The sequence below is a fragment of the Oncorhynchus clarkii genome, chromosome 33 (assembly GCF_045791955.1).
Source record: "Oncorhynchus clarkii lewisi isolate Uvic-CL-2024 chromosome 33, UVic_Ocla_1.0, whole genome shotgun sequence".
NCBI lineage: Eukaryota > Metazoa > Chordata > Actinopteri > Salmoniformes > Salmonidae > Oncorhynchus > Oncorhynchus clarkii.
Genome location: NC_092179.1, coordinates 28,660,828 through 28,677,074, shown reverse-complemented (window position 1 = coordinate 28,677,074; position 16,247 = coordinate 28,660,828). Strand labels below are relative to the sequence as shown.

The window sequence follows — 16,247 nt, the reverse complement described above, 5'->3', positions numbered from 1 at the left end:
CTGATCTCCAGGTCAGCTGACCATGATCGTGGGCCAGGTGGGTTGTGGGAAGTCGTCCCTGTTGCTGGCCATGCTGGGAGAGATGCAGACCCTCAGTGGAAAGGTCTACTGGAGCAAGTGAGTGGTACCAACCGGCATAAGCTACATGTTAGAATGTCTATAATAGGGTGTAAATCTCTGGGGTCCTCATCTTTATTAGGTACTGAACATGCTGAGGTCCACTCAAAGACCAAGATGGACACACATCTCACTTCCTCTTTATCCCTCTCAGTCTCGTTTTGGGTCGTCGTGTCTTTCTAGAGTTGACTAGCTGTCAGACTCGTCCATTAAGTCCATGTGAAATGGGTGTTTCACTGTGCTTCTCCACCAATGCTAATCAAAGCCTTCATCTGTGGAATAAGAATTCATTCCACCCTCCATCTTGTTGGTCCTGTGTGTTGTCCTTCCTGTGTCTGTGTCTGTGTCTGTCTCTGTGGCTGTGGTTGCTATGGAAGGAGAGCTGGCTGCTCCTCTGTCTCTCTGTACATCGCTCACTGTCTGCTTGCTGGGGACAGCTTTGCCTGAACTTTGACTGTCTAACATCATCTATCTATCTACTCATCTCTATAACACAACCTCACAGTCACCATCACTTATAAAGCTGGACCTTTCCATTTTCAACTCTCTGTCTTCACATATCTCTGTTATTCATATTTTTACAACAAAACAGAAAATCTATGTCCATCTCCTAGGGCCAAATCTTAATTTGAGATCTGCATTCACATTAATGTACTCTAATGTCAAATTAAGATTGGGTCGTCTGTGATGTTCTGGAGATGGATCTCTGATTAGCATTCATAGCATTAGCATTTAGACTGAAACCTGAGCGGAAGAACAGACACATGCTAATTGCTAACGAACTGGGCGTTGCAGCATTTTCTTGCCAACGACATATTGGCTGGGAGTTAGCGTGATTACTTGTCCAGGAAGTGTTCAATTGTATAATTGAATTAGATTGGATTGGGTTAAGTATTTGTTTGGGTTATTGAATGAATAATACTCTTCTGACCGGAAGGTTTTCATTTGGAGCTAGACTGAATGAAAACAGTGGTATTAGTTTGTTGTAGGTTTAGTAACTGTTGATTTGATTGTTCTCCATTAAGTCCCAGCCTGTTAATAAGCTGTAATATACCCTACCAATCTATTAAACACTTCTCTCCCTTCATACACTGCTATGAAACATGGTCCATATAGTTCTTTAAAGTTCTCTATGAGACTGATGGTGCACCACAGTTACCATTAGAACCACTATGTCTCCTCAATCTGTTTAGAACCGTAACGGCTGCTCTTCTTAGCAGTAATCCAAAAATGAAATTGACCTTTCCAAATAAAGTCCACTCTTGTGTGAGCGAACGAAGGTGCCAGTCAGTACCATAGCAGGACAGGTAGTCACCACGGGCCGTAGACACTAACCTCAGCCTTGTCTGTGTTCTGTCTTCTTCTGTCGTGGTTGTTTTCTATCTAAATCAGACTGCCTGTGAGTGAGATGCTGCACGAGGCCAACAGGTACTTTCTCTCTCGGGTTTACTCTTCCCATCTCACCCCTGTACAGTACATTCTACATTTACAAGTCATTTGGCTATTAGTTGACCATATGAACCATTTAGGTCTCAACACTTAAGTCATTTGGCTATTAGTTGACCATATGAATCATTTAGGTCTCAACACTTAAGTCAGTTGGCTATTAGTTGACTTGTTGAATCATTTAGGCTAGTTTTGAATATACACCAAATATGTGAAAGGACTAGTGGCCCCAAGGACTGGGTTGAGAATGGTTGATTAAGCAGACACTGTTATCCCCACTGAATCCCACCCACCCTCATGTAGACCCACATCATTCTAGGAGAAGCCATAACACTATTAGAGCAGACAGTGTCCTGGGCCTGAGACAATGACAGTATCATGACAGTATGCCTGCACTGTTGAGGGAGGTCATTCTGTAGATAAAGCTGGATTAAATTGACTCTTGGCTCTCTGTCCAAATGTCTTCGCCCCAGGGCTGTAAGGACACTTCTGCTAGATTTACATTTGAACACACATACGTGACTCTGTACACACACACACACACACACACACACACACACACACACGCGTGCGGTTCATCTCTTCATGTGTAAAGGAAGTTGAAGTCGAGGTGGTTGTGTCTATCTGGCTGTACAGACTCTAACACATTGAACGTGACTTGCAGTTGTTTTGAGACGGATGGGTCTTTTGAAGAAACCAGGAGGTACCCCTTTTTAAACTTCCTCTGAAGGGACCCTGCCGTCACCCCCTTCCTCCCTTCCCCTGCCGGCACCCTCTTCCTCCCTTCCACTGCCATCATTATCTTTATCCCTCCCTAAATCCCTCCATTCCCCTGCCATCATTCCCTTTATCCCTCCCTCAATCCCTCCATTCCCCTGCCATCATTCCCTTTATCCCTCCCTCAATCCCTCCATTCCCCTGCCATCATTCCCTATATCCCTCCCTCCCTCCCTCAATCCCTCCATTCCCCTGCCATCATTCCCTATATCCCTCCCTCCCTCCCTCAATCCCTCCATTCCCCTGCCATCATTCTCTTTATCCCTCCCTCAATCCCTCCATTCCCCTGCCATCATTCCATGTATCCCTCCCTCAATCCCTCCATTCCCCTGCCATCATTCCATGTATCCCTCCCTCAATCCCTCCATTCTCCTGCCATCATTCCCTATATCCCTCCCTCAATCCCTCCATTCCCCTACCATCATTTCCCTTATCCCCCCTCCATTCCTCAGTCATGGTGATCATTGAGTTGTTACTAGCTGGTCGTGGAGTGAGTCGTGGAGTGTTTGTGTGCTTCCATGCTGGGAGTCTGGGTCTGAAGTAACTGACTGAAAAGGCAGTTAAAGGGATAGAGATATATTTTGACACTGTGGATTCGCCTCCACAGTATGTTTTCAATAGGAGACAATAGGAATACAGTACACAAGGAGACCAACATCCTGGTCAGTGTGCATGACCCATAGCTAACGTCTTCATTCTCTCTTTCTCTTATATTGTACAATTACTCAGCCATTAATAACAGCTAAGGCTAACATGTGGTGGTGGGAACACTGGTACACAATGGTACACAAAGCACTGTGCCTTCAGATACATAATGCTCTTATCCTCAAGCATATCCTGTGGGTAGTTCTTTGGGTAGTTCTGCTGCACATCCAACAAGACCAACAAACTGGACTCCCAGCACATTGTTGTTATTTTGGTTCAACTCTTCCAGCTCATCATTAACCTGTGTTAGAAACCTAAACCCACTACCCCCACTCACTGCTTCATGTGCCTCAATGTTGACGTCTCAAAGACTACCCCCTCCCCTACCTCCATGTTTGTAGTTTGAGCTCTCTCTCTCTTCTGCCTCCATTTCCCATAATGCCTCAGTAAGAACAGGTACTCTGTGGGCTACGCTACCCAGAAGTCTTGGCTGCTGAATGCCACCGTGGAGGATAACATCACGTTTGGCAGTCCCTTCAACAAACAGAGGTAAAACACCACTCTCTACTCTACCCTACTCTACCCTACTCTACTTTACTCCACTCTCTACTTTACTGTACTCTACTCTACTCTACTTTACTGTACTGTACTCTACTCCACACTACTCTACTTTACTGTACTGTACTCTACTCTACTCTACTTTAACTCTACTCTACTCTACTCTACTTTAACTCTACTCTACTCTAACCTACTGTACTGTACTCTAACCTACTGTACTGTACTCTAACCTACTGTACTGTACTGTACTCTACTCTAACCTACTGTACTGTACTGTACTCTAAGCTACTCTACTGTACTCTCATCTCCTCTCCTCTCCTCTACTCTACTATACTATACTGTACTGTACTGTACTGTACTGTACTGTACTCTAACCTACTGTACTGTACTGTACTCTACTCTACCCTAATCTACTGTACTGTACTCTCCTCTACTCTACTCTACTCTACTCTAACCTACTGTACTGTACTCTTACCTACTCTACTGTACTCTACTGTACCCTACTCTACTGTACTCTCCTCTCTACTCTACTCTAACCTACTCTACTCTACTCTAACCTACTGTACTGTACTGTACTCTACCCTACTCTACTGTACCCTACTCTACTGTACTGTACTCTACTGTACTCTACTGTACTCTGCTGTACTCTACTGTACTGTACTGTACTGTACTCTACTGTACTCTACTCTACTGTACTCTACTGTACCCTACTCTACTGTACCCTACTCTACTGTACTGTACTCTACTGTACTCTGCTGTACTCTGCTGTACTCTGCTCTACTGTACTGTACTCCACTCTACTGTACTCTACTGTACTGTACTCTATTCTACTCTACGGTACTCTACTCTACTGTACTGTACTCTACTCTACTGTACTCTACTCTACCCTACTCTACTGTACTCTACTGTACTCTACTCTACTGTACTCTACTCTACCCTACTCTACTGTACTCTTCTCTACTGTATTATCTGCTGCTCCTCAACACCATTCATCAATGTAATTAAGACTAGACCAATGTTTGTGTTTGGTTAATTCACTTGGTCTTGCATCAGCTGAGATGTACTTTTAATGACACTAATTAGATGGTCCATCAGATTGCTATCACTCTTGATGCTTCTTGAGGCTGATGCTGGCTTATATCTCTTCTCTAATGAGGACTGTTTTCCTGTGCTGTTGAATCCCTTAGTTTCCAAGGAAGCCATGTTTCTAACTGTGTCTTAATAGAGGGTGTTGTCAGTCTGATGCCCTGCTGTGTGTCTCAGATACAAGACTGTGATTGATGCCTGCTCCCTGCAGCCTGATGTAGACCTCCTGCCCTTCGGAGACCAGACGGAGATCGGAGAGAGGGTACTGAAACACTGGCTAAATTATTACATTATTATAATCACCTCAGTATTATTGTGTTTTTTTTTATCACTGTCTATTCTTATCTTTTTAAGCACAAGCCCCGCCCCATCTCTTACCTCAGACACAATGACATATTATACCAAGAACTAATAGTGAACAGTGATTTGTGTCAGATTCCTTGTGTACCTGGCTACTCTTCTTAACAGTCTGTTTTTCTCCCAGGGGATCAACCTGAGTGGAGGCCAGAGACAGAGGATATGTGTGGCTCGGGCTCTCTACCAGAACACCAACATCGTCTTCCTGGTGAGTCAATGAATGATAAAGTGCTTTATCTATTGACTTCAATAGAAGAGTTCACTGAGTTCACTGGAAGAGGCTGGAAGCTCTCCCTCAAGGATGCCTTCTCAGAATAGTCAGACAGAGCCAGGGTGTTCTAGAGTGTTCTCTTTGTGTTCTAGGGTGTTCTCTAGGTGTTCTAGAGTGATCTCTTTGTGTTCTAGGGTGTTCTCTAGGTGTTCTAGAGTGATCTCTTTGTGTTCTAGGGTGTTCTCTAGGTGTTCTCTAGGGGGTTCTATGGTGTTCTCTAGGTGTTCTAGGGTGTACTAGGGTGTTCTCTAGGTATTCCACAGTGTTTTCTGTGTTCTCGGGTGTTCTCTGGGTTTTCTATGGTGTTTTAGGGTGTTCTCTAGGTATTCTAGGGTGTTCTCTATGTGTTCTAGGGTGTTATCTAGGTGTTCTAGGGTGTTATCTATGTGTTTTAGGGTGTTATCTAGGTGTTCTAGGGTGTTCTCTTGGAGTTTTAGGGCGTTCTCTATGTGTTCTAGGGTGTTCTCTAGGTGTTCTAGGGTGTTCTCTAGGTGTTCCAGGGAGAGCCAAATAGAGCCAAAGACAGGGACACCCTTTTCTATTCCCTAAACAGTACACTGCTTTTGGGACAGTGTGTGAGTAAGGATGAACTATATTGGGAATAGGGTGTGATTTCAGAGGCAGCCAGGGAGATCCAGGGAGGGCCAGCCAGCCTCCCTCTGTATGGGAACGGGAGGAGCAGCAGGTGGGATGGATCTCTGTCCGCAGGCCTCTCTTGTAACCATACCATACTGCTGACAAGAGTTGTCATGTCGTTTACAGGCATCCCTCTGCTCTGCCATCTGGCCTGGCTAGCCATATACACACTCACACACGTACACACACACATGTACACACAATCACACGCACACACAGACACACACACACATGTACACACACACGTACACACACGTACACACACACACTTTCCCGTCTCTCGCTGCTACAGACAACTCTATGTACATCTACATCCCATCATTTCTTGTGTAGCTCAGCTCACACTGACAAATGTGCCAAATAAGGAAATAGCACTCTAAAGTGCTGTATTAATACACAATGGGACTGCAGAGTGAACACCCAGCTAGAAGCCACATCTATTAGTTAAGTACGTCTTTATGATGTCTTGTCTCCTAATGAGGTGTCTATCATGCTGTGTCTGATGATCTCAGACCTTCTGCCCTCAGGACTGTTTACGTGTCTCAGTGCTGTACAGTATAAAGACTAAGTCATCCTAGGGTAATATACATTGGTGTTTATTCAGGTTCCGGGGTCCTCTGGGAACTAGGTTTGATTGGCTGTATGTTCTGAGGTCATCTCAGACCTGTGAATTAAACGTGCTGTAACTTAATATGAATAAAGGATGATCTCCTGTTAAAAAAAACATCATTTAATCCACAGTCTTTCACTCTGATACGCTCTGATCTGATTGGATCGTCCATGTTGCCTCTGACCCCTGATCTCTGACCTTTACCCTCAGGATGACCCATTCTCAGCGCTGGACATCCACCTGAGTGACCACCTGATGCAGGAGGGCATCCTGAAGTTCCTACAGGATGATAAACGCACCGTGGTCCTGGTCACACACAAACTGCAGTACCTCATCCACGCAGACTGGGTGAGCATCTCAACAGTCTGGTGTGGATTCCTCTCCCAATGTCCTCTCTACCGTTTGTCCTCTCTACCGTTTGCACTGGGTCTGTATTCATAAAGCATCTTAGAGTAGGAATGCTGCTGATACAGGATCAGTTTTTCCTTTTAGATCATAATAAAGAGTACGACACGGACGGGGCGGGGGTACCTGATCCTAGATCAGCATTCCTACCCTGAGACGGTTTGTTTATAAGGGTCCTGATATTACACGGTTCTCTCTGTGTCCCAGATCATAGCCATGAAGGATGGCTCAGTGCTGAGGGAAGGCACTCTGAAGGACATTCAGACTCATGATGTAGAGCTGTATGAACACTGGAAGACCCTGATGAACAGACAGGACCAGGAACTAGAGAAGGTCATATTCACTTCTTTACTCTCCTACTGACAGACGGTCTGTAACAGAGGAGGCTGGTGGGTGGAGTTATAGGAGGACGTGTAGGAGCTCATTGTAAAGGCTGGTATGGAATAAATGGAACGGAGGCAACACATGGAAACAACGTGTTTGACCATTCCATTTATTCCAGCCATTACAATGAGCCTGTCCTCCGATAACTCTTCACACCAGCCTCCTCTGGTCTGTAATCTGTAGTGTAGCTAATTTACCTGCCAACCAACCTAACAACAGTTGTATCTGTACTGCAGGACACTGAGATTGATAACTGTCAGACTGCTCTGGAGAGGAAGACCCTGAGAAGAGCTTTCTACTCCAGAGAGGCCAAGAACCAGGTTGACGATGACGAAGAAGGTGAAATGCATTGTCAAACACCGTATCTCATACAACTTAAGTTCTATTACGACATATGACAATAATCACTCATTCTCTCGTCCCTGACAGAGGAGGAAGAGGAGGAGGAAGAGGACGACAACATGTCGACGACCACCAGTCGGCGCTCTAAGATCCCGTGGAGGGTGTGCTGGCAGTACCTGTCCTCTGGTGGCTTCCTCATGGTCTTCCTCATGGTCTTCTCCAAGCTGCTGAAACACTCAGTCATGGTCGCCATCGACTACTGGCTGGCCGAATGGACTGCTAATGGCGATGGCCCAGTCAATGGGACTGCTTATGACGATGTCCCAGTCAATGGGACTGCTAATGGCGATGTCCCAGTCAATGGGACTGCTAATGACGATGTTAATGGATATGCCCCAGACTTTGGAAATGTTACAAGAGACTTTGTCAATGCCTCTGCAGCAGCTGTCTTCTCCAATCGGACAAACTCAGCGGTGAGATATGAACACCTTTCACAACCAGTACTCAGTGTTAGTGGAAGTGAGTAAGGCCTGTTGAAATCCTGATATCTGACAGAATGTGTCTTTGTGGTGTATAATGTGGTTACTAGGCTGGTCTGCCTGACTCCTACTATGTGTCTTTGTGGTGTATTATGTGGTTACTAGGCTGGTCTGCCTGACTCCTACTATGTGTCTTTGTGGTGTATTATGTGGTTACTAGGCTGGTCTGCCTGACTCCTACTATGTGTCTTTGTGGTGTATTATGTGGTTACTAGGCTGGTCTGCCTGACTCCTACTATGTGTCTTTGTGGTGTATAATGTGGTTACTAGGCTGGTCTGCCTGACTCCTACTATGTGTCTTTGTGGTGTATTATGTGGTTACTAGGCTGGTCTGCCTGACTCCTACTATGTGCCAGTGTTTATCATCCTGTGTGGAGCGGGGATAGCCCTGTGTCTGATCACCTCTCTGACTGTGGAGTTCCTGGGTCTGTCTGCTGCTACCAACCTGCACCACAACCTGCTCAACAAGATCATCCACGCACCTATCAGGTACCCACGACACACCTCACCCATCAGGTACCCACGACACATCTCACCTATCAGGTACACACGACAGACCTCGACTATCAGGTACCCACGAAACACCTCACCTATCAGGTACCCACGACAGACCTCGCCTATCAGGTACCCACGACACACCTCACCCATCAGGTACCCACGACACACCTCACCTATCAGGTACCCACGACAGACCTCGACTATCAGGTACCCACGAAACACCTCACCTATCAGGTACCCACGACAGACCTCGCCTATCAGGTACCCACGACACACCTCACCCATCAGGTACCCACGACACACCTCACCTATCAGGTACCCACGACAGACCTCGACTATCAGGTACCCACGAAACACCTCACCTATCAGGTACCCACGACAGACCTCGCCTATCAGGTACCCACGACACACCTCACCTATCAGGTACCCACGACACAGCTCACCTATCAGGTACCCATGACACACCTCACCTATCAGGTACCCACGACACACCTCACCCTTCAGGTACCCACGACACACCTCAACCATCAGGTACCCATGACACACCTCACCTATCAGGTACCCACGACACACCTCACCTATCAGGTACCCACGACACACCTCACCCATCAGGTACCCACGACACACCTCAACCATCACGTACCCATGACACACCTCACCTATCAGGTACCCACGACACACCTCACCTATCAGGTACCCACGACACACCTCAACCATCACGTACCCATGACACACCTCACCTATCAGGTACCCACGACACACCTCACCTATCAGATACCCACGACACACCTCACCTATCAGGTACCCACGACACACCTCACCTATCAGGTACCCACGACACAGCTCACCTATCAGGTACCCACGACACACCTCACCTATCAGGTACCCACGACACACCTCACCTATCAGGTACCCACGACACACCTCACCTATCAGGTACCCACGACACACCTCACCTATCAGGTACCCACGACACACCTCACCTATCAGATACCCACGACACAGCTCACCTATCAGGTACCCACGACACACCTCACCTATCAGGTACCCACGACACACCTCACCTATCAGGTACCCACGACACACCTCACCTATCAGGTATCCACAACACACCTCACCTATCAGGTACCCACGACACACCTCACCTATCAGGTACCCACGACACACCTCACCCTTCAGGTACCCACGACACACCTCACCTATCAGGTACCCACGACACACCTCACCTGTCAGGTACCCACGACACACCTCACCTATCAGGTACCCACGACACACCTCACCTATCAGGTACCCACGACACACCTCACCTATCAGGTACCCACGACACACCTCACCTATCAGGTACCCACAACACACCTCACCTATCAGGTACCCACGACACACCTCACCTATCAGGTACCCACGACACACCTCACCTATCAGGTACCCACGACACAGCTCACCTATCAGGTACCCACGACACACCTCACCTATCAGGTACCCACGACACACCTCACCTATCAGGTACCCACGACACACCTCACCTATCAGGTACCCACGACACACCTCACCTATCAGATACCCACGACACACCTCACCTATCAGATACCCACGACAGACCTCACCAACAGATTCTTATACTCTTTATGACATCATCCGTGTTGAAATAGAAGGGAACTGAATAGTTGAACCAGAAAGAATGTGTTGAATAATTTATTTAAAAAAAAAAAATTAAATCACATTTTATATATTTTTCAGACTAACATTTGAAATAACATATATTTTGAATCTCTTCTCAGATTCTTTGACGTGACCCCCTTGGGCCAGATCCTGAACCGTTTCTCAGCTGACACCAACATCATAGATCAGGTGATTCTGAAAAGGATGTTCACCCTCAGTAGATTGATCTGTTGACTTATTTCAGTCAGGAGTATTAGGGTAAAGTACCCTAGTGGTTAAGAGTGTTGGGACAGTAACCAAATGGTTGCTGGTTCAAATCCACATCCAACTAGGTGAACAATCTGTCGATGTGCCAATGAGCGAGGCACTAAACCCTAATTTCTCCTGTAAGTCGCTCTGGATAAGAGCGACCACCAAATGCCAAAGATTTAACTGTTAAATGAGTACTGTGGGAATCCTCTACTCATGAAGCTGTCTGATGAAGGATCTGTCTTTGGCCATGGTGTGATTGGACAGACTCCAGTGCTGCTCTCCAGCTGGGCTTTGCCCTGAGTGGCCTTAAGATTACAGATCACACAAATATTAAGAGTTTGTCAGTCATTTGCAGGCGTCCGAATTAGTCCATTGTTGAGATGAGTCAATGTCCCACGTCATTATATTACGTCCCTCAGGTGACCTCATATTGTTAAAGAGGACGACATTGAGGTCCAGAGCGTAGGTCAGAAATGTAGCACTGACATGATACTATCTACTCCCTCTCTCTCTCTCTCTGTCCCCCCTCTCTCTCTCTATCCCCCCCTCTCTCTCTCTCCCCCCCTCTCTCTCTCTCCTCCCCCCTCTCTCTCTATCCCCCTCTCTCTCTCTCCCCCCTCTATCTCACCCTCTCTCTCTCTCTATCTCCCCCTCTCTCTCTCTCTCTCCCCCATCTCTCTCTCTCCTCCCCCCTCTCTCTCTCTATCCCCCCCTCTCTCTCTCTCCCCCCCTCTCTCTCTCTCCTCCCCCCTCTCTCTCTATCCCCCTCTCTCTCTCTCCCCCCTCTATCTCACCCTCTCTCTCTCTCTATCTCCCCCTCTCTCTCTCTCTCTCCCCCATCTCTCTCTCTCCTCCCCCCTCTCTCTCTATCCCCCCTCTCTCTCTCTCCCCCCCCCCTCTCTCTCTATCTCCCCCTCTCTCTCCCCCCCTCTCTCTCTCTATCTCCCCCTCTCTCTCTCTCTCTCTCTCTCTCCCCCCATCTCTCTCTCTCCTCCCCCCCTCTCTCTCTATCCCCCCTCTCTCTCCCCCCTCTCTCTCTCCCCCCCTCTCTCTCTCTCTCTCTCTCCCCCCCTCTCTCTCTCTATCCCCCTTTTCTCCAGCACATCCCTCCTACCCTGGAGTCTTTGACCCGCTCCACTCTGCTCTGCCTGTCAGCCATCGGGGTCATAGCGTTCGTCACCCCAAGCTTCCTCATCGCTCTGATTCCTCTGGCTGTGTCCTTCTACTTTATACAGAAGTACTTCCGGGTCGCCTCAAAGTGAGTTCCATGGGCAGACCTGGTCCATTTCAGCTCAATGTAGTTTCCTTTTAAAGTATCACAACAGCATCACAACTTCTCTCTCTCTCTCCCTCTAACTATCTTATCTGTCTCTCTCTGTCATGACTACCTGGGTGCTGTCATTGTGTTATACTATGCTTTTCGTCTCTGTTTCCACATTGTCCAGACTTTATTTCATTTTCTCTCTCAGGGACCTTCAGGACTTAGATGACTCCACCCAGCTTCCTCTGCTCTGCCACTTCTCTGAGACTGCAGAGGGACTCACCACCATCCGAGCATTCAGGCCAGTGTACCACACACACACAGGCACACACACAGGCACACACACAGGCACACACACAGGCACACACACACACACACACACACAGGCACACACACAGGCACACACACAGGCACACGCACACATACACACACACACACACACACACACACACACACACACACACACACACACACACACAGGCACACACACAGGCACACACACACACACACACACTCACACACACTCACACACACACACACACACAGGCACACACACACATACACACACACACACGCACACACACGTGTGACAGAGTGGAAATTTCGCCCAGAGCATCGTTACACAACATACTCAAGAAGCACTTATAGGTTTTAGGAAGGCAGTAACACTGTACTTAGCGATCCGAAACTCGAAACAAAGTGGTGGATTTGTTGACACTGAAGGTTAATTCCTTTGCGTATATGTAATATTAGTGTGAACAACTTGAATCCCATCTAGAAGTCTTCCAACCCATCCAGAACCATTCATTCATGGAGGAAGGAGGATATCACAAACCCAAATCTTTCTCTTGATCCAGAATTACATGAATCCCACTCTAAACAGTTCACGAACATTCCTCCTTTTCCCCAGAATCGTGGTAATCCAACATTAAACAGCTCTCACGGTTACTACCCCTCAGACAGCCTCTTCCTCCCTGAAGACTTCCTCATCTTGGCAGCACCGTGGCTTCTCTCTCTTTCTCTCTTGGTCCAATGTTAGATGTCACTTAGCTATGTAGCAGCCATGGTCCAACTCACATCATCAGGCACGATAGTCCAGTCCTGAAACAATCCCACTTCAGTGTTTGTCTAACGGAGGTGGTTCCATGAACCATAACCAGGACTGGGACCTGGAGACGTGCGGACGAACCTAGACGCCGGGTTCAAACCTGGTCACATGGGGAATAATCTGGTAGATATTAGCTATATTTATTTTCCATTTGTTCTTCAGACATGAATCTCGATTCAAGCAGAAGATGCTGGAGCTGACAGATACCAACAACACAGCCTACCTGTTCCTCTCTGCTGCCAACCGCTGGTTGGAGGTCAGAACGGTGAGATAACATTAATGTCCATGATTCAACCATGACATTATTAATAAGATATGGGACTATTGTAATACTAATGGTATCTTACTGAGTATTCAACACGATACTCCCTGGTTTCTTATCACACTGAGCTGCACAGTTAGAAGAAATTACTTGTTGAGATTAGAGCTAAACGCTGTGTTGAATTCACAACTTCAAATTCTCTCTCTCTCTCTCTCCCTCTAACTATCTTATCTGTCTCTCTTTCTCTCTCAGGACTACCTGGGTGCTGTCATTGTGTTAACAGCAGCAGTTGCCTCGATATGGAGCTCTGGCAAGAACCTTCCCTCTAGCATGGTGGGGTTAGGCCTGACCTACGCCCTTACAGTGAGTCAACGTGTTGCACGATTGTGTGTAGAGGTGAAGGAGTCAGGCGCAGGAGAGCAGAGATGTCCGAGATGTGTTATTTAATGGGCAAGTCCACAAACATACAGGTCAGGAACAATACCAAAAAACAATCGCCCTCGACAACCGAGAAACCAGTTATTCACGGAAGGAGGGAAAAACAACGCTCCTAAATATATACACACTTGGTTTAATACGTGAAAACGAAAATAGGCACAACCTTAACGAGCAACGAATAATCCTGCACAAACCTAGGCAGGCAACAGGGGTAATTATACACACAGAAATGAAGGCAAATTAAACCAGGTGTGGAAAAAGCAAAGAGAAAACCAACAGAAAAGGAAAAAAGGATTGGTGAAGGCTAGTAGACGCCGAGCGCCGCCCGAACAAGGAGAGGAACTACCTTTGGTGGAAGCCGTGACACAACGTCTCCCCAATGTCACACAAACATGAATATACCCACAGAACAGAAACAACATACAGGATCAACTTCATCAAATGAGAATATTTTTAATAACAAGCCCTTATTCACCTGGATCTGATTGTAGTTATATTTACAAGATGTCAAGGCAGCAAGTGTTTAGACAACATATTCAGTAGAACATTTATGGAACTGTACAGAGAAGGACTGCATCAGTCACATTAATGAGAGGAGTGTTGTTGCCAGTCCTTTGTAGAGAAGGGATATTTGTAATAGATGGATTGTATTCCTCTCCCACTGCCAGTAGATGTGAAACAATAGACGCTGTATTGTCCTCAGCATCCATCTTTGTTTGTACTGTAACAAAAACCCACAGTTTTGTTTTCTGTAGGCTTATCACTCCTCAGAGAGCATGGTCCTTCCACGACTCTTCTCCATAGCACTCTCTTCTGACTGATCAGCCTTTTATGTATTCTTCTCAACCATTAAATACCTTTGGTTTACCTCATATTGTCCAAGGCAATGGGCAAAAAAGACTCCCACTCAGACATATTACAATAATAATAATAACAATTATTATAATTAATAGTATTATTAATAGTAGTATTATTTCTATACCTAGTAAGGACACTTCATAGAACATGGATTAAATATATATTGTGTTTACCTCCCGTTACCCAGGTGACCAACTACCTGAACTGGGTGGTGAGGAACCTGGCTGACTTAGAGGTCCAGATGGCTGCTGTCAAGAAGGTCAACAGCTTCCTAAGTACAGAGTCTGAGAACTACGAAGGCTCCATGGGTAAACTAAACACACTCCCACACCAAATGCTGCTTCCCAATACCCTGGAGTCTCTTGTGACAGAAGCTGGACAGTACACACACAAGATGTGGTTTAACACACAGTCAATAGAACAGAGTAATGGAATCCTGCTGAAACACACAGTCAATAGAACAGAGTAATGGAATCCTGCTGAAACACACAGTCAATAGAACAGAGTAATGGAATCCTGCTGAAACACACAGTCAATAGAACAGGGTAATGGAATCCTGCTGAAACACACAGTCAATAGAACAGAGTAATGGAATCCTGCTGAAACACACAGTCAATAGAACAGAGTAATGGAATCCTGCTGAAACACACAGTCAATAGAACAGGGTAATGGAATCCTGCTGAAACACACAGTCAATCGAACAGAGTAATGGAATCCTGCTGAAACACACAGTCAATAGAACAGGGTAATGGAATCCTGCTGAAACACACAGTCAATAGAACAGAGTAATGGAATCTGAAACACACAGTCAATAGAACAGGGTAATGGAATCCTGCTGAAACACACAGTCAATAGAACAGAGTAATGGAATCCTGCTGAAACACACAGTCAATAGAACAGAGTAATGGAATCCTGCTGAAACACACAGTCAATAGAACAGGGTAATGGAATCTGAAACACACAGTCAATAGAACAGGGTAATGGAATCCTGCTGAAACACACAGTCAGTAGAACAGGGTAATGGAATCTGAAACACACAGTCAATAGAACAGGGTAATGGAATCCTGCTGAAACACACAGTCAATAGAACAGAGTAATGGAATCCTGCTGAAACACACAGTCAATAGAACAGGGTAATGGAATCTGAAACACACAGTCAATAGAACAGGGTAATGGAATCTGAAACACACAGTCAATAGAACAGGGTAATGGAATCCTGCTGAAACACACAGTCAATAAAACAGGGTAATGGAATCCTGCTGAAACACACAGTCAATAGAACAGAGTAATGGAATCCTGCTGAAACACACAGTCAATAGAACAGAGTAATGGAATCCTGCTGAAACACACAGTCAATAGAACAGGGTAATGGAATCCTGCTGAAACACACAGTCAATCGAACAGAGTAATGGAATCCTGCTGAAACACACAGTCAATAGAACAGGGTAATGGAATCCTGCTGAAACACACAGTCAATAGAACAGAGTAATGGAATCTGAAACACACAGTCAATAGAACAGGGTAATGGAATCCTGCTGAAACACACAGTCAATAGAACAGAGTAATGGAATCCTGCTGAAACACACAGTCAATAGAACAGAGTAATGGAATCCTGCTGAAACACACAGTCAATAGAACAGGGTAATGGAATCTGAAACACACAGTCAATAGAACAGGGTAATGGAATCCTGCTGAAACACACAGTCAGTAGAACAGGGTAATGGAATCTGAAACACAC

General features: G+C 46.1%; 1 protein-coding gene across 3 annotated transcripts in view; it reads left to right on the top strand.

The window, feature by feature from the left end:
• The window catches only part of LOC139392639 (ATP-binding cassette sub-family C member 9-like), a 66,619-nt gene that overhangs the window by 28,706 nt on the left and 21,666 nt on the right, over nt 1-16,247 (top strand). The window contains exons 19-35 of one of the 3 annotated variants that reach the window (XM_071140759.1): nt 12-117; nt 1,510-1,545; nt 2,228-2,266; nt 3,433-3,534; nt 4,807-4,891; nt 5,114-5,194; nt 6,714-6,851; nt 7,116-7,241; nt 7,529-7,631; nt 7,722-8,107; nt 8,499-8,662; nt 10,450-10,519; nt 11,683-11,840; nt 12,052-12,144; nt 13,114-13,216; nt 13,466-13,576; nt 14,697-14,817. In XM_071140759.1, the coding sequence (XP_070996860.1) occupies nt 12-117; nt 1,510-1,545; nt 2,228-2,266; nt 3,433-3,534; nt 4,807-4,891; nt 5,114-5,194; nt 6,714-6,851; nt 7,116-7,241; nt 7,529-7,631; nt 7,722-8,107; nt 8,499-8,662; nt 10,450-10,519; nt 11,683-11,840; nt 12,052-12,144; nt 13,114-13,216; nt 13,466-13,576; nt 14,697-14,817 (2,022 nt within the window). The remainder of the gene's footprint in view (nt 1-11; nt 118-1,509; nt 1,546-2,227; nt 2,267-3,432; nt 3,535-4,806; nt 4,892-5,113; nt 5,195-6,713; nt 6,852-7,115; nt 7,242-7,528; nt 7,632-7,721; nt 8,108-8,498; nt 8,663-10,449; nt 10,520-11,682; nt 11,841-12,051; nt 12,145-13,113; nt 13,217-13,465; nt 13,577-14,696; nt 14,818-16,247) is intronic. The other 2 variants (XM_071140760.1, XM_071140761.1) reach the window with 2 other exon arrangements.